Here is a 25,971-nt window from a genome sequence, read left to right as displayed (position 1 = left end):
CTGCATTGGGTGAATTTAGCCCAGTCTCCGGTTAAGCAAAGGCTTCGGGGACCACTTTGAGCTCTCTGGTTTGAGCCCGCTCTGATCAGAGAGATGGGCAGGTTGGAAAGGAAAGATGAGGCCTTGACCTCTAGATTGCACGTGTTGCCCACGTGAATGTTTTGTGAAAGTTGTGTTCATTGCTCCAGGAAAGACCAGTTTGAATCCACGTGTCAGCTCCTACCTTCTGCGTTTTTCCCCTGCCTCGCACTCCCACTTGCCTTGTCCTCTCCCACTTCCAGCCCGGCTCCCTGCCGTGTCCCTAGTGCCTCGCTGCCCGCCGAGCACAACGTCGACTCGTTTGATCTCAGCTCGGTGAAAGCAAGGAGGCATCAAAGTCATCTCTGCGGGGACCCGTGCATCTGATGTCTGCCAGGTTGTCCCGGCGGGGAGCGCACAGCAGCTGCTCCCTTTGCAGACAGGCAAAACTTCTAACAAATATAATACCCCCGCTCCAAAGATGAACGCCCCCAAATCCTTCTTATCTCCAGCTCGCTCCAGTTTCCGAGAGACCCAGGAGCCCTGAGCATTCATTTTTAGAGGTAGGACTTTAATGCATTTCTTAGCTGAGACCCGGCTCAGCGCTTCGAGATAAATTCTCCTTCCCTCCCGTGCAAGCAAATTCCAGAGTCTGAGCCCCAGGAGAAAGGAGAGGGGCAAAAGCTGGCACAGATTTGAGGCTGGTTTGCCAAAACCCCTTCTTGTCGCCCCCCTGCCCCCCCCCCTCCAGCAGTCGGAGCCGGGCCAGGCAACCAGAGCTCTGCTACCACACTTGTTGCAACAGCCTCTTGCTATTTCCAGGCCTGTTTTATGGCACGGGGCTGTCTGTGCTATCTCTGGAGGCATGCCTGACCTGGCAGCTCCCAGCCCCCTTTGCACCGGCAGGCCCAGAAGAAGGATGCCGCAGGTGTTGCGCCTGGCTGGGTGTGTTTTTGGTTACCTTGGGGAGGTGCCAGAGCTTTCTTCTGCGTAACAGGTTGGTAACCAGGGACGCTCCTGCTAGGCATGCAGGCAGCTCTCCACCCTTTGCCCCACGGAGAGCCAGAGCCTGGAGGCAGCTCGGCTGGTGGGCACCGGGGCTAGGTAAAATGCCTCCCTCAGCAGGGTCCCCCTTGCTCTGGGCCTGGCTGCTGCATGCTCTGTATTGCTCTGGACCGGCTAGGAGCAGCCCCGGCCCCTCTTCCCCGGCAGGACGCTGCAGCCCCAGTGAATACCTGAGCACCCAGACTCAGCGCTGCAGCCCCTGTGGGAAGCACGAGGTGAAAAGCCCTGAAGGTGAGTTGGTGCCGGGGTGTCGGTGCAAGGGGCTGTCCTCAACCCAGCACCCCAGCACGATGGAGAAGGGTGCAAGGGTGCATGATGGAGAAGGGTGCAAGTTGGGTCTATATGCACAGGTGAGCCATATGAGAGCTCCCAGCCCCGCCACGCTTGCTTGGTGTCTGCACGTCTGCTCCTGTACACCGGAGACCCTACAGACCTATGGGGCTAGCAGCTCCCATGCCCCGTCTGAGGTCAGGCTCTCTATCTGAACAACCTCGGGCAGTGCCAGAACTGATCCCAAGGACCCTTGGCTATGCCACCTCCTTCCTTCACCTTCTTGTCCTTTCCTTCCTAGGCCTGAGGTGCATCTGTGCCGCCGGGCTGACCGGGGCAGGCCAGGCCCACCCTGCGGGGGACTGCAAAGCTTGTGTAGGTGCACACCCTGGCTCTAGGCCACCTTTCCCCTCCTTGCATCACCAAAGCCTTTCTGCATCCAAGCTGTTTTCTCCCCCGCAGAGTCCCCGGCAGCCTGCCTCGCTGTGGGAGTCTGCCTTCCTGGACAGCAGCTTTTTGGCTTGCAATGTAAGTACCACGGCCACCTTCTCACCATGCTATGGCGTGGGGGGATACCTGGGTGGATGGGGTGGTGTGCTGCCTTTTAAACATAAAAAGCTAAGAGGAAAGGCTGTGAAAGGATACGGGGTGGGAGCTAAGAAGGGTAGCCGTACTCCGCTTTCCCCCACGTGGACGCTTCGCAGCATCGTGCAGTGCATTTCTCGCCTTGTGCTGCTCTGAGGGGTGCAGGGATTTGCTTTTGAAAATGCATTTTAAAAACCAAATGCATCTGGCAGGGAGGTAAAGGTATCTCATTATAACTCATGTCCCAGCTCGTTATAGGGGCTAGGAACGTGATATTAGCCACAGTGCTCCCAGGTGTGCCACTGGCTAGAGAGTGGGGCTCGTTAGCCCGGCTAGCACTTATGAGGCTTGGGGTGGGTTTTTGACTGATTTGCCTCCACCAGCATAAAGGAAAGAGAAATCGCTCTCCCCAGTGCAAGGCACCGACTCTGCCGGTGTCTGCACTGGGGCTTGCTCCCATGGGACCCCAGCGGTGTTTTCTTGGTGCTGCCCTGCTTTATTTTCTTCTTCCCTAGAGCTCCTGCAACCTCACAGCCTGCCAGCTCCTCACCAACACAGTTATTCTGAACGCCTTCTCCTTGGAAACCAGGGCCTTCGACCTGTACACAAAGGCTAGGTGAGTCTTTCCGCTTCTGCAGGACCCAGAGGGAAGGTGCTGCATCTGGCAGGGACGTCTGTGCTGGTTGCACTGGAGACCGAATTTCTCCGTCCACAGCAGTCCTGTTGCCAAAGGGGCCAGGACTGTGCAGGGAGCAGGCAAGAGAGGCTGAGGGAACTGGGCTTATTTAGTTTGGCTACCCAGAGAGGTGGTGGGATCTCCATCCTTGGAGGTTTTCAAGACCTGGGTAGATAAAGCCTTGGCTGGGATGATGTAGCTGGTGCTGCTTGGAGCAGGGGTTGGACCAGATCGCTTCCACCCTTCATGCTGTGATTCTCCTTGGCTGCCATAAAGTGGGTCTAAATCCCTGCACTATGCAGGAGATGCACATGATGGGCATCCCTACCCTAATTGCCTATGCTAAACTCTCCTGTTAAACTGCATACTCCAATAAGCCTGACTTGGGCTTCAAAGGCACCACCGCTGGGGTGAGATGAGCCCGTTTAGCTTCCACTGCTTATAGAGGAGCGTGCCAGTAAGGATGAGGGTAGGTGCCAATGGAGAGATGGCACAGCCCTCATGGCCTTTGGTTGGTGCTGACTCCCCGTAAATTCAGAATGGTCCCCAGGAGGGAAAGGACAGGTCCCAAAGGGGCTGGGGGGGACCCAGGAGCTTAGGACAGCGGTGCTCAGATTAATTTGACCTGGAGCCTCCTTCCAACCCCCCCAAGCTGCTCCGTGACTCCTGGTCCACAGGATGATTTGCACTCAGTGCCCGGCTTGGGGGTGTTTGCAACCCAGTGGGAAGGCAGGTGGGGAAGGGTCTTGTGACCCCCTGGCCTGAGAGACGCTGGTGTAAAAGCTCTTTTCTGCGGGTGATGTAGGACGCCGCAAAGCTCTGATTATCCAGGCAGCCTGGGGGACGCGCAGCACTCGAGAGAGCCATGGCTCTGTGTAATGTGGACGAAGTCTCGCCTGCTTCCCTTGCAGAAATACAACCGGATTTTCTTTTCAGAGGCCAAACCCTTCCCGAACTGTTTTACCGCAGACCCGAGACGTCTCCAGGAAGGGGAGTTCCCCAGTTCCTCTCCTGGAAGGGCTCGAAGGCAAGTCACGGCAGATATGTGCATGGGCATCCGAGCCACAAATGACGGGCAGGTCCTTTATCACCCTACCCCATCGCCATCTGAACACGTTTCAGAGCTTCTTTCCATGTTCACAGCAGATCGGCCTTAAGGTTGTGAAGTACGATGTCCGAGGAAACTTCCTAGGCTGGGAGGATGTGAAGGGTGGCACGTTGCAGGTTGGTTCATTTTGTCGCCTCCAGGACCTCACGGTGCACCCAGGGCTGGGAGTCCGCTGTGGCAGGGAGGGGAGCTGTATTCATTTCATCTTTAGACATATCTCTCTTTGCACCATGAAGTGCAAAGAGAGATGCGCTCTCACCCCTGGTACCAGCCACGCGGGAACTCGTTCTCTCCACATCCGTGCAGATAAGCACCGTCTCCAGCATGAAAGGTGGCTGGAGATCAAGGAGCACTGAATAGGATCAAAAAATGGGCTGGAGGGAGGTGTCTGAAGCCCTTCTTTATTCAATAGCATCATGAGAGATCTAGAAAGTGGGGGAGGAAGTCACCAGTGTAATAGCAAAGAAGTGAATCAGGACAGGGGCATGGCACGTGCGTGGATGCAAATGGTCAGGGCTGACCCAGCAGCTAGCACATGCCAGCCAAGGGACGGCGAGTTGTAAATTAGACTCGAGCTCCCGATGCGGTTGTGTGACAGCCTGGCAGGGTTGAGGCCTTGCACCCGAGACCCGAGAGGAAACGGGCCGTCTCTCCTGAGTCAGAAGCAGGGGCAATGGGTTTCACACCGCACAAAGGAGGCTCCAGGCATTTGGGTGCCAGCCTAGAGCAAAGGGGACATGGGTTCGAGTCCTTGCTCTGCCACAGGCTGACTGTGTGGCCTTTGGCAAGTCCCTATGGGTGTGCTTATGGGGTCATCAGTCACGCTGCTTTGAGAGTCAGCCCCTTAGCGGGGAACCCCAGGAATAAGGCTGTGAAGATGCCCAAAAAGCCATTCCTGAGGGCACCAGGATCTGGGGGGGATCAAGCACAGTGCCAGGGGTGCCCCATAGGGAGCTCTCATTGCCCCATCCATGCGTACAAGGATGCATCTGAGCAGAGATGGGATGGAGGGGTGGCCTGCAGGCTTCTGCTGCTTTACACTGTAAAATCATGTCCCAAAGGCAGCTCCTCACTGTCTGGGCGGCTCGAGACCACTTAGAGAGAAACAAAAGAGGGGCTCTTCTACGGATCCACCCTGCAGGGAGGCCGGCTGGGGGCAGAGGGTTTTGGGAGACAGGGCTGCGACTCCCTTTTGCAATCGCCTGGCCTCAGAGCTTTCCTTCCTCCCCCGTTAGCTCTGCACAGACCGTCAGAGCGTGCTGGATGCCGCCTTCTCCTTCGGCACGTCCTACCATCAGTCCGTAAGTGTGTGCTGGCAGCTCTGTGGCCATCTCCCCCCCTGCTAGGACTTCCCTGCTGGGGGTCTCACCCTCCTGCCCCTTCCTACGCTGTGCTGAGATAGCACTGGTGATGCCGGACTGCTACTACTGCCGCAGGATAAGTCCCTCCAGCTCTGGGGGAAGGGATGTGCATCTTCTCCAGCTGCGAAGCAAACAAGCCCGCTTGTGCATGTGGGAATCAAGCTGAATCTGCTCGTGCTATTTTAAACGGCAGACACCGCTGGGTATCCACGTTGCAGCCCGGGAGCTCTGGGGAGCGCCTGCCTGCTCTGACGCAGATGCCCTCGGGGACGTGGAGCAGCTGATTGTCCTGGTTTCGCCACGATGGGCTCCCTGCACTCCCAGAATCGCCCCTCCAGTTTGAGCTGGGGGAAACTGGTGTCACGCTGGGATGCAGGGGGCTGTGCCATGCAAACCGAAGTCCCTGAGGATGGTGACGCAGGCTCTGCATTAACAGCCCCCTGTTCTCTTCCCCCAGTGCAGGGTCCAGGTGTCTGACCTGCTGCGGCGTGTCCCTGAGCCCACGCTCTACGAGCTGTTCCTGGAGTTCCCGGATGACCAGGGCAATCCCTGGCTGTGCCCGGTGCCTATCGCCAATCCCCAGCTCCAGCTGAGCGACCACGGTGAGAGTCCCCCGTGCCCTCTCCTCCCGCTGGAGATGACCCTGGTGCCTTTGCACTGCCCTCGGTTGTCCACCTCTTCAGCCAGTCGATGCTGAAGCCCAGGCACATAGGGAAGGGACCCCCAGTTATACTAGCCACTGCACCGGTGCCAATGCTCGTTAGCCGAGTACCTGCTCATGAATCATTGCAAGGCAACAGGCTGGGCTCAGGCTTTGACGGTGGCTCTCCGCAGGGCCATTCTTAATGATCAGGAATCCGGCGACTCTGCAAGGAAAGGATGGAGCAGGTGTCGTTTTGCACTATAAAGTGTCTCCAAGGGGGCTGCCCGCCATGTCAATCTGTTCGCAGGGCTTTGCCAAGGCCTTTTATCTCCCAGCAAGGGGGTGGAGGGTCAGGGTTAGAGAGACAGACTCCAAGGCAGGGTTTCTTAGCCCTGGGCAGAGGCCAACATGTCCCACGGTGACCTCTATTTTAAGGGCCCGTGGTGTGAGACAGCTCGGTGGAGCAAACGCTGCCTGGACAGCAGGCCCGCGGTGCCTTTTGCAGCGGGCATGGATGCATGGTAAGATGGGCCCCTACGGCCATGACCCACGCTCTGGCTATTGGCAGTACGAAAGGAGGCAGGCTCTTCTGCATCCCCACAGCAGCTCATCAGTTAATGCTTGCAAAGAATAACGGGGCAGGGGGAAAAAAAAAAAAGCAAGGTTTCCATATAACCCCCCTGCTTGGAGCCCTGCCGGGCGCGCGGTAATTGCAAGCCCAGCAGCCAGCGACGTCAGTCTTCATCAGCGAAAGCTCGGCAGACGGGACGCAGAACCAATAGCTCCCTCCTCCCACCCTGCCAGCCGGCCTCTCCGCTGCTAGGGGCACCCCGAGGATGAAAAGAGACATTGTCCCGGCTTCTTCATTTATCATCGGCGGGGAGCGACGTGCTTCGGCGGAGCCAGGGAGCAGGATGGAGCAGACCACGCTCCGTGCCTGCCCACGGCTTTCTTGGCGGCCCGCAGGATGCTGCCTCTCCTGATCAGGGAGGGTCGTGGCGAGGGCTCTGGACCAGCCTTGGCACATAGGGGGATAGTTACTTGCTTGTGAGGCTGATGTTAGTCCTCTAGTCTGAGATGGACGCTGCTCAGAGATGACTCATTACGAGTGAAGGGGGAAGGGGGGAGAATAGGCAGTGAGGCTTGAATGGGGCGAGAAAGCACAGTTAAAACGGGCTTGAGAATAGCACAGTGGGTGCATTTCCTCGGTATCCCCCCGGTCCAACCAGGCTCCCCTGCACGTGGTTAAGCTGACTTCTCCCCAGCCAGGCCTACGAGTAGGTGCCTTACGTTAACCCTAGGCCAGCGGTTCTCAAACTCTGACAGATTGCGTGCTACCAATTTAAAACGATACAACCTTAAGTACTACCGGCAAGTTTTTGTCGTATAAAGTAATTATAATAAATCTGTTAATGTGTACCACTGACAGGTTGTCTGCACGCCACTGGTGGTGCGCGTACTACAGACTGGGGACCGCTGTCCTAGGCTGAAGCTCCAGCCGAGGCTTGGGTAACATCGCTCTGACTCGGATGGGCGGATTCGCCGGTTTAAGGACTTTGGTTAGGTCCTAGTGGGCTTGTGTCTGTGCGTGGAAGTCCATTGTGGGCAAAATCTACCACTTACTTGGTAGCACAGAGCAGAGCAAAGATCGGTCATGTCCAGGGTGGGATAACATGGGGGAGAAGAGGGTGCAGGGCAGGATAATGTGGGGGAGAAGAGGATGCAATTCAGCTCTTGAAGGCTGGACACATGCTTGAAGGCTGGTCCTCATGCTTCACCCTGAGGCTATAATTTCAGCTGCACAAATCCCCAAAGCTTTCATCCTGGGGTGAAACATGCCCTGAACGCCTGCTCTGAGAGAGCACGCTGAGGCTGAATTAGCTCCGAGCTGCCCTCGGTGCATGTACACAGCCGAGCCATTGTCTCGGTCCCTGTCCCAGGTTGGTGCCATGCAACAAGGACCCCCTCCAGCGTGCTCTCTGCGTGCACAGTCCCGCGGCCCCGGCTCCGTGGCCTTGCTTTTCATCCTCCTCACAGATCAGTCCTTGCCGAATCCTCCTGCTTCGCGTAACAAGTGATGGAGAGCCAGCAGTGAGCGTGTTCCACCCCATTATCCCTTAGCGTTTTAAAAATGCAGTCATGAATCTTAAAACCTTTAGTGGCTGGAAATAGATGTCGGAAAGCCCACGTGTGCCCCTGGACTGCGGAGCTGGCTCGTGTTGTGTGGGAGATTTGTCTCCCGCTGGCTCCGGCTTTATCTGCTGTGAGAATGATGCTGCCAGTAAAATTCCCATCCCCGTGTCATTAATGAAGCCTTAGACCGTTCTCCTGGAAAAATCTTTCAATCAGAATTTCCTGTACCCAAAAACGTGCGTGCAGTCGGGCACCTCATTTGCATACACAATTACCAGATGCCAATTGGGTATTTACACATGCAAATGCCCGTAATTCTCCTAGTGTCGCCTGTGCAAATTAGCTGTACAATTATGCGTGCCGGGCCATGATTGCCTTTTTTTTTTTTGGTGGAAAATCAGGCGTTGGAATTAGACGAGTTGGTTTCACTTTGCAGTTTCTCAGACAAGAGCATTTTGGATTAATCAAGCCTCTTTGATCACTTTTTTCCTGCTCCTACTTTACAGACAGGACACTTTTGTTAAGTGATTTTCCTGGAGGCGCTGACAACCAGTGCATTGGCTGTAAGGCTTGCTGTGATGAGAGCCAAGTCTAACACTGACTTGCTGTGAAAGCTTTGGAAAGTCCCTCGGCTCCAGGGTGTATGACTTAGGCTGAAAGAATGGCCTATTTATCATCCATAATGCTGCTGCCTAATCACTTGCATGTACAGCTAGTATATGTGCTCATGCAGTTGGGGTAAAAATGTGCACACAGTTTAGCCATATATATGCACAGGCAGTTTTATACGTGCATTGTGATTTGCAATGAATGGACAGCTGTGCTTTTAATGTCCTGAAGCTCAGAGCACCCGGCGTAGCATCCCGGAGGTGCTGCTATAGCCACAAGCTGCAAAATGTAAGGCACCGTATTTTTCGAAGTGCAGCCTTAAATAAAACGGCTGAAGCCGCTGGCGTAAGAGGGCTGCCATGTGGGCCAGCATTGAAGACATGGTGAACATAGAGTAAAATGAGGGATTAATTGCCATCAGCAGATTTAACACAGAGAAATTAAGCTTAGATTCCCATGTGCACGTTCAATTTATACTTTCAAGTATCTCCCAGAAGTGACATGTGCTGTCAGGCCAGCGAGGGTCAGGGCTGGGGGACCTCCTCCCTGCCCCAGCTTTGTGCGCCGAGCTGCTTGGAGCCAGCAACACTTGCCTTAGGGAAGAGGGAAGCATTCTGCACCCGTTTTGGCTAGCTTATCTTTTTATTGTTTGCAAATGCAACATTTTTTTTCATCCAAAACTTTCCCGTGCGGTGAAAAGTTGTGAATTTCCAGCCAGAAGTTGCCTTTTGCATAATGTATGGCCCTTCCATATTGCAGGGTCCCTTTTCAGTCTGCACAGGAGGAGCTTCCATAGGAAAAGCCCAAATCTGATCCTGCAAATGGGGCAGCGTGCAGGAACCCAGCCCAGCAAGGACCTCAAGGGTCTGGTAGACGCAGAATATGCTGCTCCTCGCTGTATAATTTGATTCCTTCCAGTAGTTTTGCTGGGGGCTGCTCTGCTGAATAGCTCTGTGCATCTGTTAAAGGGTGTGTGTGCGAGGGAGAGATGGAGGATTGCCCATTGCCTCCCCTACTGTATATTAACAGGCTGTCGGGGAGGCTGTACAGGTTGTGAGAGGCCGCAGGCTGTGCGAGTTGTAGGCTCTCGTCCAGCCTAAGGGCATGTGGCTCCTGGATAACAAGCCACTCAGCACTCATAAAATTCACAGCCTTTCTCTGCTCCCGTCTCCTGCGTGGCTGCCTTCAGCTCCTAAAAGCACCTAAACTTCTGCTCTGTGTTTCTTCCAGCCGCCTTGAATTCGCAGCCTCTGAGACGGTTCTTCCTTGTCGACGGGCTCTCGGGCAGAACAGGGAACCTGGCCAACCCGCCGGCATCTGTTACACTGGCAGCGGATCTGCTCCTCAGGTAGAGAGCAAGAGGAGCGCGCAGCAGGCAGGTGCTGGATCAGCCTTTTCGGATGCCATCTGGGTGCATGGACACGACACGAAATTTCCCGTTTATGCCGCCGCAACTGCGTTTCTGTTTGCATTTCTGTCTCTCCCTCCCCGTGTCTGTTAGCGAGCAGGCACGCTGCAGGTGCTTTTGCAGGAGAGGACGGTACAGCTTGGTGGCAGGCGGGTACAACCAAGACACAAGGGATCAGGAGCCGGGAGGGAGGCAGACAGTGGATCAATCTTTCTTCTCTAGTGTAAGGGCGAGATGGCAGCTTGCAGCAACCTTGCTTCCTGTCGAGGTTTAATTAAAATGCATTGTGCAACTGCAATTAGGGGGTTAAAATAGCACTGGCCTTCTCAGATACAGGGGCATAGAGCTCTAGCCCTTGGGGGAGTTTGCAAGGGGCTGGTCTGCTTTCGCTGCATTTTGGACCAGAATTGGGCTCCTCTTGTGATTTCATGATGCCCACGGGACAGAGACGCAGATGCAGCTCCTCTCTCTGGGCAGCAGCTCAGCTCCACCGGCGTGACTGCATTCCCATCTACCTTGGGCCTGCCTTTACTCACCCAGCCATCCTCCCCGAGGACATCGCGTTCTCCTCATCTCCACCTGCCTTGGCACTTAGATTCCCCATCCTTGGCATGAAAAGCATTCCTGCTCCCCAACACATGTGGCACAATTAACTCCCTTCCCTCTGCTCGCTTCCTGCCGAGGTTTAATTAAAATGCATTGTGCAACTCCAATTAGATGCTCTGTCCCCCGGATAACCCCTCTCTGGTTTCTTTCCCTCCTTACCACCGGCTCGCCCAGCATTTACCTCCCAACCAGTAGCCCTGGAGACCAGCCTCCTTTCCTGTTGACAGTGAAGTACGCAAGGCAAGAGAGCACGGCAATAACGCAGGCAAGTGCGGGGCACGGCGGGGTCCCCTTGGCGGGCGCTGCTGCGGGCGGGGGGAGAGCGAACGAGGCATAATGTGAAACGAAGCAGCTGAAACAACAAGACCTGCTTGACTTTCCTTTGAGCTCCCCAGCGCTCAGCAGCTGTTGCTTCAGCAGGTGATAATTAGAGATGGGAGCCAGCTCTGGATGTTGTCAGGGTTGAGGCTGAGTTCAGATTTTGCCTCTCCTCCCCTCCCCGAGTCCAGGAAGGGAGGCAGGGAGGGCAGCCAGCTTGTCCTGCGTGCCATGCAGGGCACGGCCAGCTGGGGCAAGGGGCTCTGGCGTGCCACAGCAGGTCGACGCAGGACACCTGAGCGGCAGTGTCTGATATCAGCTGGTGACATTAGTGGACTTCAGACGCCAGGCCACCGACTCCATCCCTGGAGCCCTGCATCCCAAGTCTGTCTTGGAAAGCGTTGGCCGATGTTCCCAGGTCACGGTCCACCCGGATGCTCTGCTGCCCATGGGTTTTGCTCACCCCTGTTGCATTCATGCCTTCTCCCTGCTTCTCGACCCCTGCAGGTGTCCTTTGCCGTGGCCTACAACCAGATCCCAGAGGCATCCCAACAAGTCACCGTTGTGAGTTGAATGGTTTTCACCCTCTGCAATGGGTTGCTGAGGGATGTCCAGAGGTGGGAAATGCCCAGCAGAGGCAGGAAGGCTAATCCAGGGCATGGGAGGGAGGACGTTGAAGGTGGCAGGGCTTACCAAGTTGCATGTGGTCACGCAGAAGAGCCCGTGAAGGGACCTGGCTAGGATGGGAAGGACTTGTTGACAGCATCTCCTGATGCTCTCAAATCTGGCTGGCATGTTGCAAATCCAGAAAGGTGGTGGAGAAACGCTTCGGATGCACCTCCCTAGCTGCTCGAGACCCTGCAGATGTGTCAGCTTGGAGAGTCAACATTTCTCCACCTAAAGCTTAGCTGAAAAAGTCCCAACCAGCAATGCAAAGGACTTAGAGCAGGCTGGACCAGCAAACCCTGCTCATGGGTGCAGGGGACTTAGGGGCAGAAAGGATCATTAGGATCCTCTGAGTTCCTGCAGGGCTTCTCCGGGGTGGCCCTGGGGTTCGGGTGTGTAACTGCTGCAGCACAGGACCTGGGTGCGAGTGCATCCTCTTAGGTTAGATGAATGCTTAGCCACTTAGCAGGGAGTTGGACTAGATGTGTCCTCCTGAGGTCCCTTCCAGTGCTGCGGTGCCTCCTTGCTTTCTCCGACAGATAGCGCTTGCAGTCCTGGGGTCGCTGGCAGCCTTGTACGCCTTGCTGAAGACCAGCAGCTGGATGCGGAGGTCTCGACTTCAGAACATAGGCCTTGTGGTAAGGAGATTGAACGTGCTGCATCCATGCCTGGACACTGCATGCTGCTGCCTCCTGAATGGGGCAGGCACGTGATGGCACGTGGCTGCTCTGCAAATGCTCGTCTCCCTTGTTGTGTCCCAGCTGAGTTATCTCAGTGCCATCTTTCAGGGGCTTCCTCAGTCCTTGCTGCGCTGTGGAGCTCTAGAAAGCTACCCTCTGTGCCCACATCTGTCATTTCCCCCAGCGTGTCTGAACCCCACCCCTGTCTTTCTCAGCCCTCCGGGGACTTTGGTGGTGCCTGAACATCAAACCTCAGCTGGTGCAACCCCCACCTTCCACCATCAGACATAGCAATGCCAAGATGCAGTATTGCTGCATCCAGATGTAATGCTTTGCTGGATTACACTGCACTCCAGCAATGCAATGCAATCCAGATGCATTGGTCCAGATGCAGCTTTGCTGACAGCAGGACCCTTCTGTGGGCTCATTTAGTGTCCTTTGGGGGGGACATTGCTGATACACCAGTTGACAAACGCCGTGTGCCGGTGTATGCTGTAGCTCCACGAGAGGGCAATGCTGCCCCAGCTACACCAGCTCAGGCTCCATAAGAGGGATCCTCTGTTCCAGCCAAACACCACGATTTGTGTCCTCCCCTCCTTTCTCTTCAGCTCTCTGGAGGCTTACTCCTGCTTCCCCTGCCCCTCTGCATTGCTCCCTGAGGCCTCTTCAGCTTGTGATTCAAAGGACAGGGCACAAAGGCAGGAGGAGCTAAGAGTTGCACAGAGGAACAGGGGACCCAGCAAAAGTCAGGGTGCCAGAGCACTGGGGGCTGGTTTTTTTCCCCCTCTGACTTTGACCACAGGCAAGTCCAACCCCTCTGGGATCTGGGGAGGGGTAAGGCCAGGCTTGCAGGCAGGTTGTGCACCTGCTTGCTCATCCCCCAGCTCATCGTGAGCTCCTCAGATGGAAAGCATTGGAGGGAGAGGGACAGAGAGGAAATGCCCCTGTCTTATTCTGGGAAAGAGCTACCCACGGGGCCTCTCCGCCGAGCCATCAGCTGCTCCCAGAGCCCCTGATTCACCTGCTCTGCGCTGATGTCAATGAGACATCTGAGCCTCTTGGTGCTGACAGGTGCTGACCTTTACACCAGGACTGGAATTGGCCCATTTTCTGTTAAGCTCCCTGTGTCTCTCCTGGGTGGAAAAAGGATGTAGCGTATAGCCTAGCATCTGATCCAAAGGCCAGGATCAAACTAACACATGCGGCGTGGTTTTTCCCTCCTCGCAATTACTGCCCTGCTTCTTTCTCCTTCCACAGGTCATTATCAAGTTCTTTGCCTTCTTTGCTGGGTCTCTAGCCAATGCCTTCTTCGGGGTCACCCTGGGAATTGGGATTTACTGGCTCATTGTTTTCAAGGTGAATAATAGCTGTGTTTCTTATGTGGGTTGCGTGGCTCTCCCCTGAGCTGCATGCAGGGCTTGGTTACTAACTCCCCCACACTGGACCTCTTGCCCGCAGTGTCTTGATCTGCCTACTTTTGGTTCCAGGGTAGACCTGGAGTCATAGCAGTTTTGAAAGGGGGGCGGGGTGCAAAAACATGGCATGTTTACCCCAGTTTAATTTACGTTGGTGTTGTAAATTAGGCTGGGATACTGTGCCAGGTTATCCCAGGGCAACAGACTGCAGGCTGCTATGGCAGGGAGAATAGGGGCTAGTTTGAGGAAAGGCCCCCCAGGGATACTCAAGAAAAACTGCCTGGATCTTGGGGACACAGGACACGGCTATCAGCGTGGCTTATACTGGTGCATGGTTTCTACAGCTTTTTGTGGGGTACTTTCCCCCCCAGAGCAGAGTGACTCACCCCATAAAGGCAGATTGCATTGGGGTAAGCCTGCAGCAGGTGAAGTTGCACTTACACTTAGACCACACTAAGAACACTTAAATCGTGAGCATCTGCATGTTAACGCTCGTTAACTCCTGCGAAGTACCCTCTGCATAGCTCAGTGTTATGCCACTTCAGGTGAGGGTTAACTCTGGGCCGTGCTACCTAGCTCGTGTTAGGGTAACTTCAGTCGGCTCCATGAAACGAGCAACCTGCAGTCCTCTTGCATCCCAGGATGCACTGCTGCTACCCCCCCTCCAGACAGAGCACGCATTGAACCCAGGTGTCATGACCTCTAGCCATGCCCCTAGTCACCTGCCCTCTAGTGGCAGGTCAGAGCCGTGCAGGCAAGAAACGGCAGTAACCCTTAACGTGCGACTGCTCACAGCACGTCCTTACGTAACATTTCACAGATCAAGTCTGGTCTAAGTGTATCGCATAACCTCACCCTCGCACGGCTGCATTTGTGCAATCCCTGACCCCCAGGGATAAGAGGAATCTCTCACCGGGGCAGGAGCAACCAGATGTCTGAGGGTTAGAGCAAACTCTGAAAAAAGTAATGAAAGAGCATCTATCTCACTGCTCTGGGGAGATCAGGGGAGCCGTGGGATGGTTCCCTGAGGCAAGTGTCAGAAAATCAACTGCGTGGGTTATTTAAAATCTGCCAAGGCACGAGGGAGCCGATTGCAAAGACATTCAGCCAAGTTGCACCGGAGCAGTTCTCTGCCAGTGCGTGGTGGGCAGTCCCCAGAGGGTAGCCACGATCTGCAGGAAACGACCAGGCTGGATATATATAGTTTTGCACCCTCTTCTCTGACTGCATCTAAATCTGTCTCCCCAGGGCCAGCAGCTTTCGGCAGTGGGGGTCACCCTGCCCCCCGCCGGCAGTCAGCTGGAAACCAACTTCATTATCTACCTGTCCTGCGCTTTTGGGTTGAAGGTACTTATGACAGGGAGGAGTGGGGATGGGTTTTCCTAGGCTTATGGTAGGGGGGTTGGGTTTTTCTATAGCAGTACTGATCCTACCAGGGGGGAAGGCCAAAATCCTGGGGGAATACCATTGCTGTGGGATTCCAGCCTGTCTGAAGCCAAATGCACGGGAACACTTCTGGGGTAAAAAACCCCTCCTGTTACGAGATCTCCAGCTTAAAGAAGAGCACTCCGCTTTGGAGAGGCTGAGCTGAGGCTGCGATGCCTGTAGGATTCACTGCCGTGGTTCTCACGAGTTACCTCCGAACAGACAATTGCATCTGGCTTGCGGCTGATGGCAGCTCACCTGGCCCCTTGCTGGTGCCCGGAGTGGATCAGACGGGCTCGTCACCCTGAAGCCGCTGCTTGTTAGGGCAATGAAAATGGTTTGGGGGCTGGGGCACATGACTTATGAGATGAGGCTGGGGGAACTGGGTTTATTTAGTCTGCAGAAGAAAAGGCTGAGGGGGAATTTAATTGCAGCCTTCAGCTCCCTGAAGGGTGGCTCCAAAGAGGATGGAGCTGGACGGCAGCAGATAACAGGACAAGGAGCAATGGTCTCAAGCTGCAGCAAGGGAAGTTTAAGTTGGATATTAGGAAAAATGTTCTCACTAGGAGGGTAGTAAAACACTGGAATGGGTTACCTAGAAAGGTGGTGGACTCTCCATCATTGCAGGTTTTTAAGGCCCAGCTCAACAAAGCCTTGGCTGGGATGATGTAGTTGGGGCTTGTCCAGCGTTGAGCAGGGGGCTGGACTAGATGTGACCCCTTGAGGTCTCTTCCAACCCAAATTTTCTATGGTTCTCTGATTCTAAGTGTCCAGCTTCAGACGCCTGCCCACAGTTGTGTGCTCCTCTGTCCCTGGGGACGGTCCCCGCTTCTAGAGCACTGTGGGGAAGTGAAAGTCAACCCAGGCCTTGGAAACCTGTAGAGATGGAGCAGCTCAAGGAGTCTCCAGCTTGGCATGTGCTAGCTCCAGCGCAGGGGGTGCTGGGGTGCTGCATGTGTCTGTATCCCTCTCAGCCAGGGGGTATTGACCCCACCTGTTCTGTCTGCCTTTGCTGCAGGCTCTGGACCTGCTCCACATCCTGATCACCCAGCTAACCATCTCCATCTTCCTGATCGACTGGGAGAGGCCCAGGGAGAAGCCAGCGCTCCGAGCAGACCCAGGTCAGCTGCAGCTCTTCGCTTGCTCTGCTCTCTAAATCCTCCTGGCTGGACTGGCTATGAAATGTTGGTGCCTGCTGCGCATTCTCCCATGTGCGTGTATACATGCGTGTGCACATATACACCTGTGTGTACACACACACACGTGCACATGCACACATGCACACACAAATGTGTGCATGCATACATATGCACATGCATATTCACTCGTGCATGCAGGCATACGTTCCCATGTGGACATGCACGCATGTGTAGACACATGTCTGACTACACACGTGCATGCCCTTACACACGCAGTGTTTTAGCTTGTCACCAGGTGATTTCTGCTCCTTTTTAGAAAACGAAGTGCTTGATGACGTTATATAATGTGCATGTTCCAGCAGTATAAATGGGACCCTCCCCGGTCCCGCTTTGCTCAGGCACCAAGGAAGGCAAGAGAGAGACTTAAGTCTAGGGAGACGGGGAGGCCGGGACTCATGGTTCTGCACACGGTTCATTGTGCTGTCTCAGCCAGGTCAGGACACGTGCCCAGCTTAGACACCCTGTTGAAACCCTGACCCTATGGAAATTAAGCCAGTGGTGTCTGTAGAACCAAGATTTCACCCTGGTGATTGCATTTTCAAGACACTTGAGTGCATGCAGCTCCCATTGACTTTGGCTGGAAACTCATGAAAAGAAAGCAGGAGATCCTGTCAAATGTGCAAAAATGATTTGGAGAAGAGAGACTGAGGCTGAGGGGGGAATTGAATAGCAGCCTTCACCTCCCTGCTGGGGGGCTGCAAAGAGGATGGAGCTGGGCTGTTCTCAGTGGGGGCAGATGACAGGACAAGGAGCAATGGGCTCCAGCTGCAGCAAGAAAAGTTGAGGTTAGATATTAGGGAAAACTTTTTGATGAGGAGGGTAGTAAAACACTGAAACAGGCTGGCCAGAGAGGTGGTGGACTCTCCATCCTTGGCAGTTTTGAAGACCCAGGCAGACAAAGCCTTGTCTGGCAGGATGTAGTTGGGGCTGGTCCTGCTTTGAGCAGAGGGTTGGACTAGATGTGACCTCCTGAGGTCCCTTCAACCCTCATTTTCTACAATTTTATAATTTAGATACATGGTCTGGTTCGCTATGAGGAGGGCTTGCACCCCTAAGTGACCCGGGTCCCTTTGGAAATCCCACCCGGGGTGTCAAGAGTCAAGCTCCCATAAATGAAACCCATGTCAAATATTGGGATTATGGGCCCCGCATAGAGACATTCCTGCTTTTTTAGCTGCCGGGGTGCAATTTTCAACCAGCTTCCAAATAAGCTTTCACTGTTTTACATGCACAATTTTAGTGTTAGCATTCATTAAAAAATAGGGAGAAAAAGCCGCACAAGCCTTTCCTGCTCAGTAGATGTGGGCCGTGACATCCCCAGTGCTGCTGTGGGTTGGGTTGCTGCTGACTTCGCTGACCAGTGCTTGCAGAGCAATCCCAGCTCCTGGAGGCATCAGTGGTGGTTTGACAGGAAGCTGTTTTGAGAGCCCCCGTCACCTTGGATCATAAGGGATTCATATCGGGAGGGAAAAATGAATGTAATGGAAGCCCACGTTTAGCTCCGTGCTTTGCCAAGAGCCCTCCGAGCTCGTGCGCGGCGTCACAATAAAAGGAATGGAAATCAGCATGGGGCTTTCCTCTTAGGAGGCCGGCGGGTCGCTTCCTCTGTGAGCATCTGGAGAACTTTCCTGGTCGCCAACGAGTGGAACGAAATCCAAACGCATCGGAAATTGAATCCGCTGCTTCAGCTGGGGGCGGTGCTGCTTCTCCTGGAGGTACGGGGGAGATGGGAAGGGACACCTGGAGGAAGCGATGCGGCACCGGGTCCCCCATAATCCTGCGGCTCTCCCGGGCTCACGACCACGGAAACGAGGCATCCCCCGCGTGAGTGCGTCTGTCACCAGCTCCGATCGCACAGAAACCGGGGCGGCGAGGCCTGCTTGGGGGATAGCCTGAGCTCTGAGCAAAACTGCCGGCACAATGAGGCGTGTCGTAGTCTAATCTTGTCTTTAATGATGCTGCGTGATTTTGCGTGGAGAACTGCGGCAGCTCAGTGCTTTATCCCCTGGGGCTTGCAGTTATTTGATCCAGTTATTTGATCTCTGCGTGCCGGATAAAGAGTCTGCTAAGTCTGGTCTCTGGTGCAGAAAGGAGACAAAGCTGGAACGCAAGCTGTGCAGATGCCGGTTTGGCTGCGTCTGCCCTGGTTAAATATTTCCTCCGTGGAGACTGGGATTCCCCAGGTCTGTGTAGCTTGGGGCTCTGCGTATGGACCCTTCAGAGCCCGGCAGGAGCCCAGATGCAGAAAAATCCTCTTTCTTGGCGAACCCAGAAACAATCTCTGACTTTCATCCTACCCTTCCCTGCTTCTCGAGTAAGTGGGATTTTGTGCAGCCGCGCAGGCTTTGCATTCACAAATTAGGCAATTAGCAGAACGCCTCATTTGCATGAACAAACATTGAGGGTCTTTTTATTTATTTTTTAATGAGTGCTAAAATTAAAATTGTGCGTGTAAAACAGTGAAAGCTCATTTGGAAGCTGGTTGGAAATTTCACCCCGGCAGCTGAAAAAGCAGGAATGTCTCTATGCGGGACCCATAATCCTGGTATTTGAGTGCCTGGAAGGAGGGTTAAAAATTCAGCGATGCTTCCAGGATTTGTCCTGATCCGTGATGATTTATTTGGATGGCCCACAAGGTACCAAGGCTTTTTTTCAGTGCAACTCAAGGAGGGGTGCAGGGCCACATTGTGCACTGGTTTCTATTTCCAGGTCGTGGGCTTGAAGCACTTGGCGTCGCGTGACCTGACCGTGAATCTGCACCCTGGCCCTGACTCGTACGTGGTGGCGTGGAGCCCGATCCTTCGGTTTGGGATCTCTGCTTCCCTCTGGATGGCCGTGGCAATTGTGCAGGTGAACGACTGCCTGGCTGGGCACGGGCACATTCAGAGGGGCACAAAGTTCACCCACCTCTCCTGGGACCGGGCTTTGATTGGGCTGGGGCAGGGCACTGCAAGCCTGGAGAGGATGTGGGATGTCGGCAGAGGAAAGCGCTGAATGTCTTACCTGATGGAAGTGTCTTTAACCAGGCTCCCTTAACTGCCCTGTCAAAGCAAGACAGAGTTTAGCAAAGGACATGCCCAATTATGCAGTTCCTCCCTCAGGCAGGATTTGCTTGCATTCAGCCTAGCATTGCTCGCCAACGTATGACCTTGTGCGAAACTTGAACTCGCACCTTTTTAGGCCCAGAGACAGAAGGAATTTGGCAGCGAGCCAGAGCACGAGATAACGCAGGGGCTTCCAAACAGGGGGAGGAAAGGAGACTGCTTTTCCTTGCTGCTGGGCCTGGGTTATGTAAGATGTCTGCTGAGCGCGGGCAATGCAGCTGCTTGCTGCTGTTCCTTGCAGATGGCGTTTTTCGTCGGTGTCTACGAGCGGTTCGTGGAGGACAAGATCCATCAGTTCGTAGATCTCTGCTCCCTGAGCAACGTGAGTGCTGGGCAGCCGGGCCGGCTCAGGAGCGAGGTCACGAGCTCTGAGCTCGATCTGGCACCGGCGCTGCTCCCATGCAGAACGGCTGAACATCTGGGCTGCTGTGCGGAGAGGGGAATGTTCCAGCTGTCAAAGTGTCATCCCTCATCTCCCGAGCACCAGCCTCCCTGGCTAGCCCCAAGCATTCCCACACCCTCCCTCCCTCCCTTCCACCTGCTTCCTTCTCGCCCTGGCCGTGTTGGGTGCGTGCACAATTTCTGCATGTACCACATTGTGCCCGCACAGGTTTGCACACCCACCTTGCTGCCCTTTTTCCACATCCTGCTGGCTTGGTAGGCTTGCTGCTGCTGGTTTGCACCCTTGAGAGTGCCAGTGCTTTTCACGCCAGCCCAGCTGACAGCCTGGCCCCAGAGAGATGAGCGCAGGGCCTGGTGAAAACTCCCACCCACTACCTAAGCTTATGTGCTGCACTTGGCTTCTCCTTATAGCCCATCACATTGCTTCTCCCAGTGCCAGGAGGCAGCCATGCCATGTCCTCCTCCATTCGGGGTGGAAACAAATCTGTGCTATGAGCAGATAACTTTCTCTGCCCTTCCCCATGCTCCATAACTGCTCTCTTGCCCTTAGCTAACTCACCACCACAGGGAAGATGAAGCTGCCATGAGTACATAGCCTCTGATGTTGCCTGGGTCTGCTAAAAACATTCCCGGGGGGGATCAGTGTCCCAATGGTGTATTTTTGGGAGGGGGCCTCGCACCCTAGGACAAAGCACACGGCAGACACTTGGCCTGGCCCTGTAGGACTGTGATTAGTGATTACTTAGGCGAGTGGCTCCAGATCCCCCTTGGAAAATGCCAGCTTTTAGCTTTCCCTTGTTTTTGATAATGCAAAAATAATACAGGAAATTCTTTGGTTGCAAAGAGCCCAGAAAGGCACAGCAGCTCAGAAAGTTTTTGACACTCTTGATTCCTGTTTGAAATCTGGGTTTGTCTTGCAAGTCATGTGCAAGTGGTTGCACGCCCAATCGTGGGAATATTTTGCAGTAACCTCCTGGCACCTTGGTGGAGAATCACTGACCTCGGTGCACGCTCCCATTCTTCCAATGTCCAGGTGTCCGTCTTCATCCTGACGCACAGATGCTATGGGTTTTACATCCACGGGCGAAGCGTGCACGGCCAGGCTGATGTGGGCATGGATGCCATGTATGCCTGCCTCCGCAGGGAGGAGGTAAGCCAGGCCCCTGGGGCTGCCCTGCTGCTTCTTCTGAAGGTGCTTGCCTGCTTGGTGGGGCCACAGCCCCGCTGTAACCTCTCCCGAGCCTCGGAGGAATCGCTGAGGTGTTTCTCATGCTTAGTTCCTCCTCCATTTCTAGTTTCCCTTCCTTCTTCTGCACCCTCCAGGCATCCCCTGCATGCATCATCTTGAGGCACCTTGCTCCAGATCAGTCTGTGGAGGGCTGTGGGTATTTTATCTGGAAGTCCAGCTTGGATGCCAGTCACAAGCATTGCCTTTCCAGGATCATGCCTCCATTTCCCCCCCTGGCAGGAGGATCTGTGCCCTCTGAGAGGCCTGGAGCCCAACTCCGAAATCCAGACCTTCGAGGTGCTCCTCACCGACAGAGTCCGACAGCTGTATGACAAGATAACGCAGCCTTTCGCGGAGGTACCTTCCTTTCCTCGGGCTATGGGGATTCATTCCTGCTGGCTTTTCCCTGCTTCTCTTTGCAGGGGTTGGTGTTTAAATCTTCCAGCTCTCAAGGGGCCTCTGGCAGGTGCAAAAGAAACCTGCATTATTTCCAGACTGGCTGCTCAGGCTGGCATTGATAATCATCAGAACATTATCCTACAGAACCAGTCCTCAGACACACGATAAACTCAGCTCTTCCCTGGTTTCAATAATAGCTTGGTATCTCAACTGTGTCCCTGGTTGCAAAAGAGAATCGCTTTTCTTGCTGCTTTTTATCTCCATCACCATAAAGTATAAACCCAATGCAGCCGGCTCCCTGAGTGGCCCAACAGAGAAAAGTTCCCAGCTTTCAAGGTAAAGCTAGGGCTGCATCTAAGGGTGGGGACACCTGGCATTGCCTTCACCCTCTTAGCAAAGTGAAGCAGACACACCATGCACAGCTGTACATTGGGCCAAGTCGTTCTACCCCAGGGCAAAGTTGGCCCTCCAAAAGTGTCCCTATACCCAGGTGCAAGTTACCCCAAGACAAAGTTAGCCCTCTGAAAGTGTCCCTATAGCCAGGGCAAAGTTAGCCCTCCGAAAGTGTCCCTATACCCAGGTGCAAGTTCCCCTGGTTTATTAGCTGTATGTCCCATCTCCTAGCCAGTTGCATCCCAGGGAAGCTCTTTGCTCAATGCAAACTGGCTTCCCTGCCAGTGACCCAGTGGTATAACAGCCACTCGTGTGTCCTCTCCTTATTGTGGAATAAATTTACTGCGGAGCAAAATGTGAAGTAAGTTACCCTGTGGTAATTGCATCGCATGCCCACACCTTGAATCTCGGCCATACTAATGATGGTCCACTAGGTCAGCGACTGCCCACGATCAGCAACTCCCACAAGTTGATGCATTGCTGTTTGGCCAGCGGAGCTGTTTCGCTGTCATTTGAATTCAGATAGTAACACTGGGGTCACAGGTTTGATTCTTGGTTGGACTAGAGGATCTCTTGAGGTCCCTTCCAGCCTTACTTCTGTATGAACAAGCACTGTTTCCTTGACCCTCTGTGACCCACAGCGGATGAACTTTCACCCCCGTGCTAGCTGCACTCCATAAGCTGAACTACAGGCTCCTTGACCCCCTCTCTTTGAGGACTAAAAACCACACAGCTGCTAGCAAAGTGGATTTGAATGGGAAATGCTTTTGCCTCCAAACCGGGGTGCTGACCGCCCCAGGCTCAGCCCTGAGGTGAGGGGACTTCTACAAACTCTGCTTGCAGGTCCCCGGAGGCAAGAGGTGCAGATCCGATGTGCACGAGCAAAGACTCAAGAGCTATTACACCCTGAACCGATTCCTCAGCTCCTTCCTCGAACACGTGAGCTGGTTGTTTTCCTTCCCGAAAGCGTCGGCCGCGGCCACGCCAACATTTCACAGGACCGTCAATGAGGGCTCTGTTCACGTCCCAGCATTTCTCCCCACAGGCTTACAGAGACATGGACTATGTGGTGAAGGACAAGTTCTTCCTGGAGCGGGTCCTGGACATGGAGTTTCAGGAGCTAGGAGACATGTCCGTCCTCTACAATGGTAACTTGCTGCTCTCTTCCGGGAAGCCTGTCCTTGCAAAGGGGAATCCTCCTTGGAGCGGAGGTCCCAGCAGCTGTCTGTGAGACCTGGGTATTAGCTGCTTTGCATCAGCTGGAGAAGTCCTTCTCCCACCGGGCTGCCGAGTCAGTGCACTGGATGCCATCATGTTCATGCAAAGGGAACATGGGTGTGGAAGGTCTCTATTTTCTTAATTAAGGGTGGGTACAGCCTGCTTGCTTGTAGGCTTTCATTCTCCCACAACAGCAGGGGTTCTGGTCTGGATTCAGCCCTGCAGAGCCTAGGGTCAGGTTATCAACCTATCTGTACAGCTCCATGCACCTCTGCAGCATAGACCATCACAGCCCGATGGCAGCCGCCCCTTCCTCAGGGTTTAACATCTGCCCCTTGCCCCTTCCGGCACGCGGTCTGCGGGCATGATGCAGTGGCCACAGGGCTATAAGAGGCTTTTCCTGCTTCCAGATGACCATGCCTTGTTCAGCAGGACTCTCTTCTACAATAACGAGCTGGCCTTGCTGCTCTTTGATGCCCTGCTCTTCTCGGTCGTCGATCTGGGGGCGCAGGACTTTGTGCTGGCAGCAATCAGCACCTTCCTTGTGCAGAAGGTAAGGCTGGTGCATCCTCCCTTTGCTGCAAACGTACCCCTGCATTTAAGCATTTGCCTGCATGGTCTCCCGGTCCAGGCCTGAGCACAGGGGGCTTTGGCACGTGACTAATGAGGAGAGGCTGAGGGAATTGGGCTTATTTAGTCTGGAAAAGGGAAGACTGAGGGGGGATTTAGTAGTAGCCTTCAACTACCTGCAGGGGAGTTGCAAAGAGGATGGAGCTGGACTGCTGTCAGTGGGGGCAAATGGCAGAACAAGGAGCAATGGGCTCAAGCTGCAGCAAGGGAAGTTGAGGTTGGATATTAGGAAAAACTTTCTCACTAGGATGGTAGGAAAGCACTAGAGCAGGCTACCCAGAGAGCTGGTGGACTCTCCGTCCTTGGAGATTTTGAAGACTTGGCTAGACAAAGCCTTGGCTGGGATGATGTAGTTGGGGCTGGTGCTGCTTGGAGCAGGGGGTTGGCCTAGATGTGACCTCCTGAGATCCCTTCCAACCCTCATTTTCTATGATTTTATGCATGGCCGATTTGGGCAGGTTCCAGGGCAAGGCTCCAGGTCTGTGTCCTGTTTGCAGGTGGTGGAGATGGTGCGAAATGCACTGGGGAGAAGAAATCTGGCTGCAAAGACACTGGTGGAGAAGCGATTCCTGATCTAGACACGAACGCGACTATTCCAGAGCAGGAATGGCGCGTCTCTACTTGGGGCTAGTGTGAAGAGCGAGAAAACCTCTCTGGTCCTTTCGATGTCCTTGGCCTAAGAGAGAAGCGGGGAGAAGTTGCTCCAACTTTCTCTCCTAGTTACTCTAGGCAAAGATCCATGCTCCCATCCAGCCTGGGTGACCAAGCCAGCGATCGTGCTGCCTCCCTACTACTCCTGGTTTCCCACGTGTGTCTGATTTCCAACCCAAGGATTCCTGTCTGCTGAGCAAACCCTGCAAGAGTCTTGGTGCTCGTGTCTTTTTAACAGAGAGACTAAGGGCCAATGAGCCTGGCTCTGTGAAGCAGCCTCCTTTGCTTTCCTGTTTCCCATCAAGAAGCATCTGTGGGGGGGTAGGGGTACACGAATCCCCTGGGCTCTCTCACCCGGGTGTCAGAGCTGCACATCTCATGGATGGCTTTTGCACCAGTGGGGTTTGCAAGGGCAAATCCAGCAATGGGGCTCAAGCAGGGATCACCTTCTGCAGCATGGGCACCTGCTTTCCTCCTCATTCAGACCCCAGCTGTCCCCTTTTCTTCCCTGTGGCTCAGGCATCCTTGAGTTTCTGGACTACAGAGGTCAGCCCCACTACCTGCAGGGAGCCAGGGCTAAGTCCCAGGCCAGCTCTTTTCATCTCTGGAGATGCAAAGGGCCAGGCAGAATTAGCCAGGCAGGATGGGACCAGCCCCTGGGTTTGATTCTGCTTTGCACAGTCAGCATCTCTAGCCTCTCCCCAGAGCTCCTGCATGGATTGCAGCCCTCCAAACACAAGGCCAGATGCCAATGTTTCAGCTTCAGGCCTGACCTGGCAATCCTGGGGGACTTTGGTATCTGCCCCAATTTGAAGGAACGTAGCCTTTCATCGAGCCTTAGCAAGACCCAACGGGGCAGAGTTCCCCGGCTCCTGAGTGTTGGGCTCTCCAGTCCCCCCAACCTTGAAAGTCTTGCTCCTTTTTACTGCTCGGGGTGTTTATGCCAGAAAATGCGGTGGAGGTGACAGAGCTTCGTTTGCACTGATTCCTGGGGATTTACGCACATGCTTAAACTTAAGTGGGGGTTTAAGTGTTGGCTGGAAGAGGGACACTTTCCTGAACGGGGGCCAAACTGTCTGAGGAGAGCAGCCCATCCCAACACAGCTTGGGCTGTGCTGCAAAGATGTCTATTTATGGGATGAATTTTTTTTTTTAAACCCTGGAAAAGTGGCCAAGAGCTGCAATCGGCAACGGTTTCCCCAGGCTGCAATAAATAGCTCCTTCCTCTCTGCTTGGGTTGTAAAAGGAAGACTTATTTTGTTCACTGCTTGGAAAAGAGATATATTTCGGGAGGGGAGGGAAAAACCCATATGCTGGAGTTAGGCCAGCTACGTGTTGTCTCTGAATCCACGAATACACACAACACGTCCTCCCCCGCCAGCTCATGCATACAGGTAAAGGTTAAAGTCATGAGCTAAGAGACCTTGGGGGCTGGGTCTCCTCCCCAGGGGCTGGCAGGGCTCGGTGGGGTTGAGACATCCCTTTACTGATTACTTCACTCAAATCACTTGTTGGTGTAATCACATAGCCCTTTCTCTCTCCCTCCTCTGCTGTACTCCCTCCGTGCTCATCTGAGTAGTGGGCCATTGGTACCGCAGCAGTGCTGCCATGCTGTGCACCTCCATCCCAGACCATGAAAGCACTGCCCTGCTGCCCCTACAGACACATTCCCTACTTTGCTCATGGGGAAACTGAGGCAGAGAGGTGAGGGAGTTGGCAACCATCCCCTAATATGAGCTGGTGCCAGATGCAGGGATAAAA

General features: G+C 54.3%; 1 protein-coding gene across 2 annotated transcripts; it reads left to right on the top strand.

The window, feature by feature from the left end:
• The first annotated feature begins 1,028 nt into the window (after positions 1–1,028).
• On the top strand, positions 1,029–25,441 carry LOC102558526 (meckelin). Of its 2 annotated transcripts, none has more exons than XM_059713916.1 (24): positions 1,029–1,314; positions 1,655–1,728; positions 1,816–1,881; positions 2,454–2,554; positions 3,551–3,641; positions 3,761–3,838; positions 4,958–5,023; positions 5,541–5,685; positions 9,699–9,816; positions 10,657–10,747; positions 11,308–11,364; positions 12,006–12,104; positions 13,404–13,502; positions 14,810–14,908; positions 16,005–16,107; positions 17,770–17,900; positions 18,895–19,035; positions 19,531–19,611; positions 20,725–20,841; positions 21,160–21,276; positions 22,555–22,650; positions 22,757–22,859; positions 23,362–23,482; positions 24,057–25,441. In XM_059713916.1, exons 1-24 carry the CDS (start codon positions 1,128–1,130, stop codon positions 24,130–24,132), a joined length of 2,457 nt encoding a protein of 818 aa, XP_059569899.1. In that variant the 5' UTR covers positions 1,029–1,127; the 3' UTR covers positions 24,133–25,441. The 2 variants fall into 2 exon arrangements, with proteins under 2 accessions (XP_059569899.1, XP_059569898.1); XM_059713915.1 differs by having other exon boundaries at positions 1,033–1,314; positions 23,340–23,482.
• Positions 25,442–25,971: the final 530 nt, after the last annotated feature.

The sequence above is a fragment of the Alligator mississippiensis genome, chromosome 10 (genome assembly GCF_030867095.1).
Source record: "Alligator mississippiensis isolate rAllMis1 chromosome 10, rAllMis1, whole genome shotgun sequence".
NCBI classification, from domain to species: domain Eukaryota; kingdom Metazoa; phylum Chordata; order Crocodylia; family Alligatoridae; genus Alligator; species Alligator mississippiensis.
Note: the sequence above shows the minus strand (reverse complement) of the source record. Positions and strands in the feature narration are given on the sequence as shown.

Excerpts from the sequence above, each read along its gene's own strand:
- LOC102558526 (XM_059713915.1), top strand. The coding sequence starts at position 1,128 with ATGCCTCCCTCAGCAGGGTCCCCCTTGCTCTGGGCCTGGCTGCTGCAT. Across the intron at positions 1,729-1,815 it reads CGGGGGACTGCAAAGCTTGT|AGTCCCCGGCAGCCTGCCTC; the intron begins GTAGGTGCACAC and ends TCTCCCCCGCAG. Across the intron at positions 3,839-4,957 it reads TGAAGGGTGGCACGTTGCAG|CTCTGCACAGACCGTCAGAG; the intron begins GTTGGTTCATTT and ends CTCCCCCGTTAG.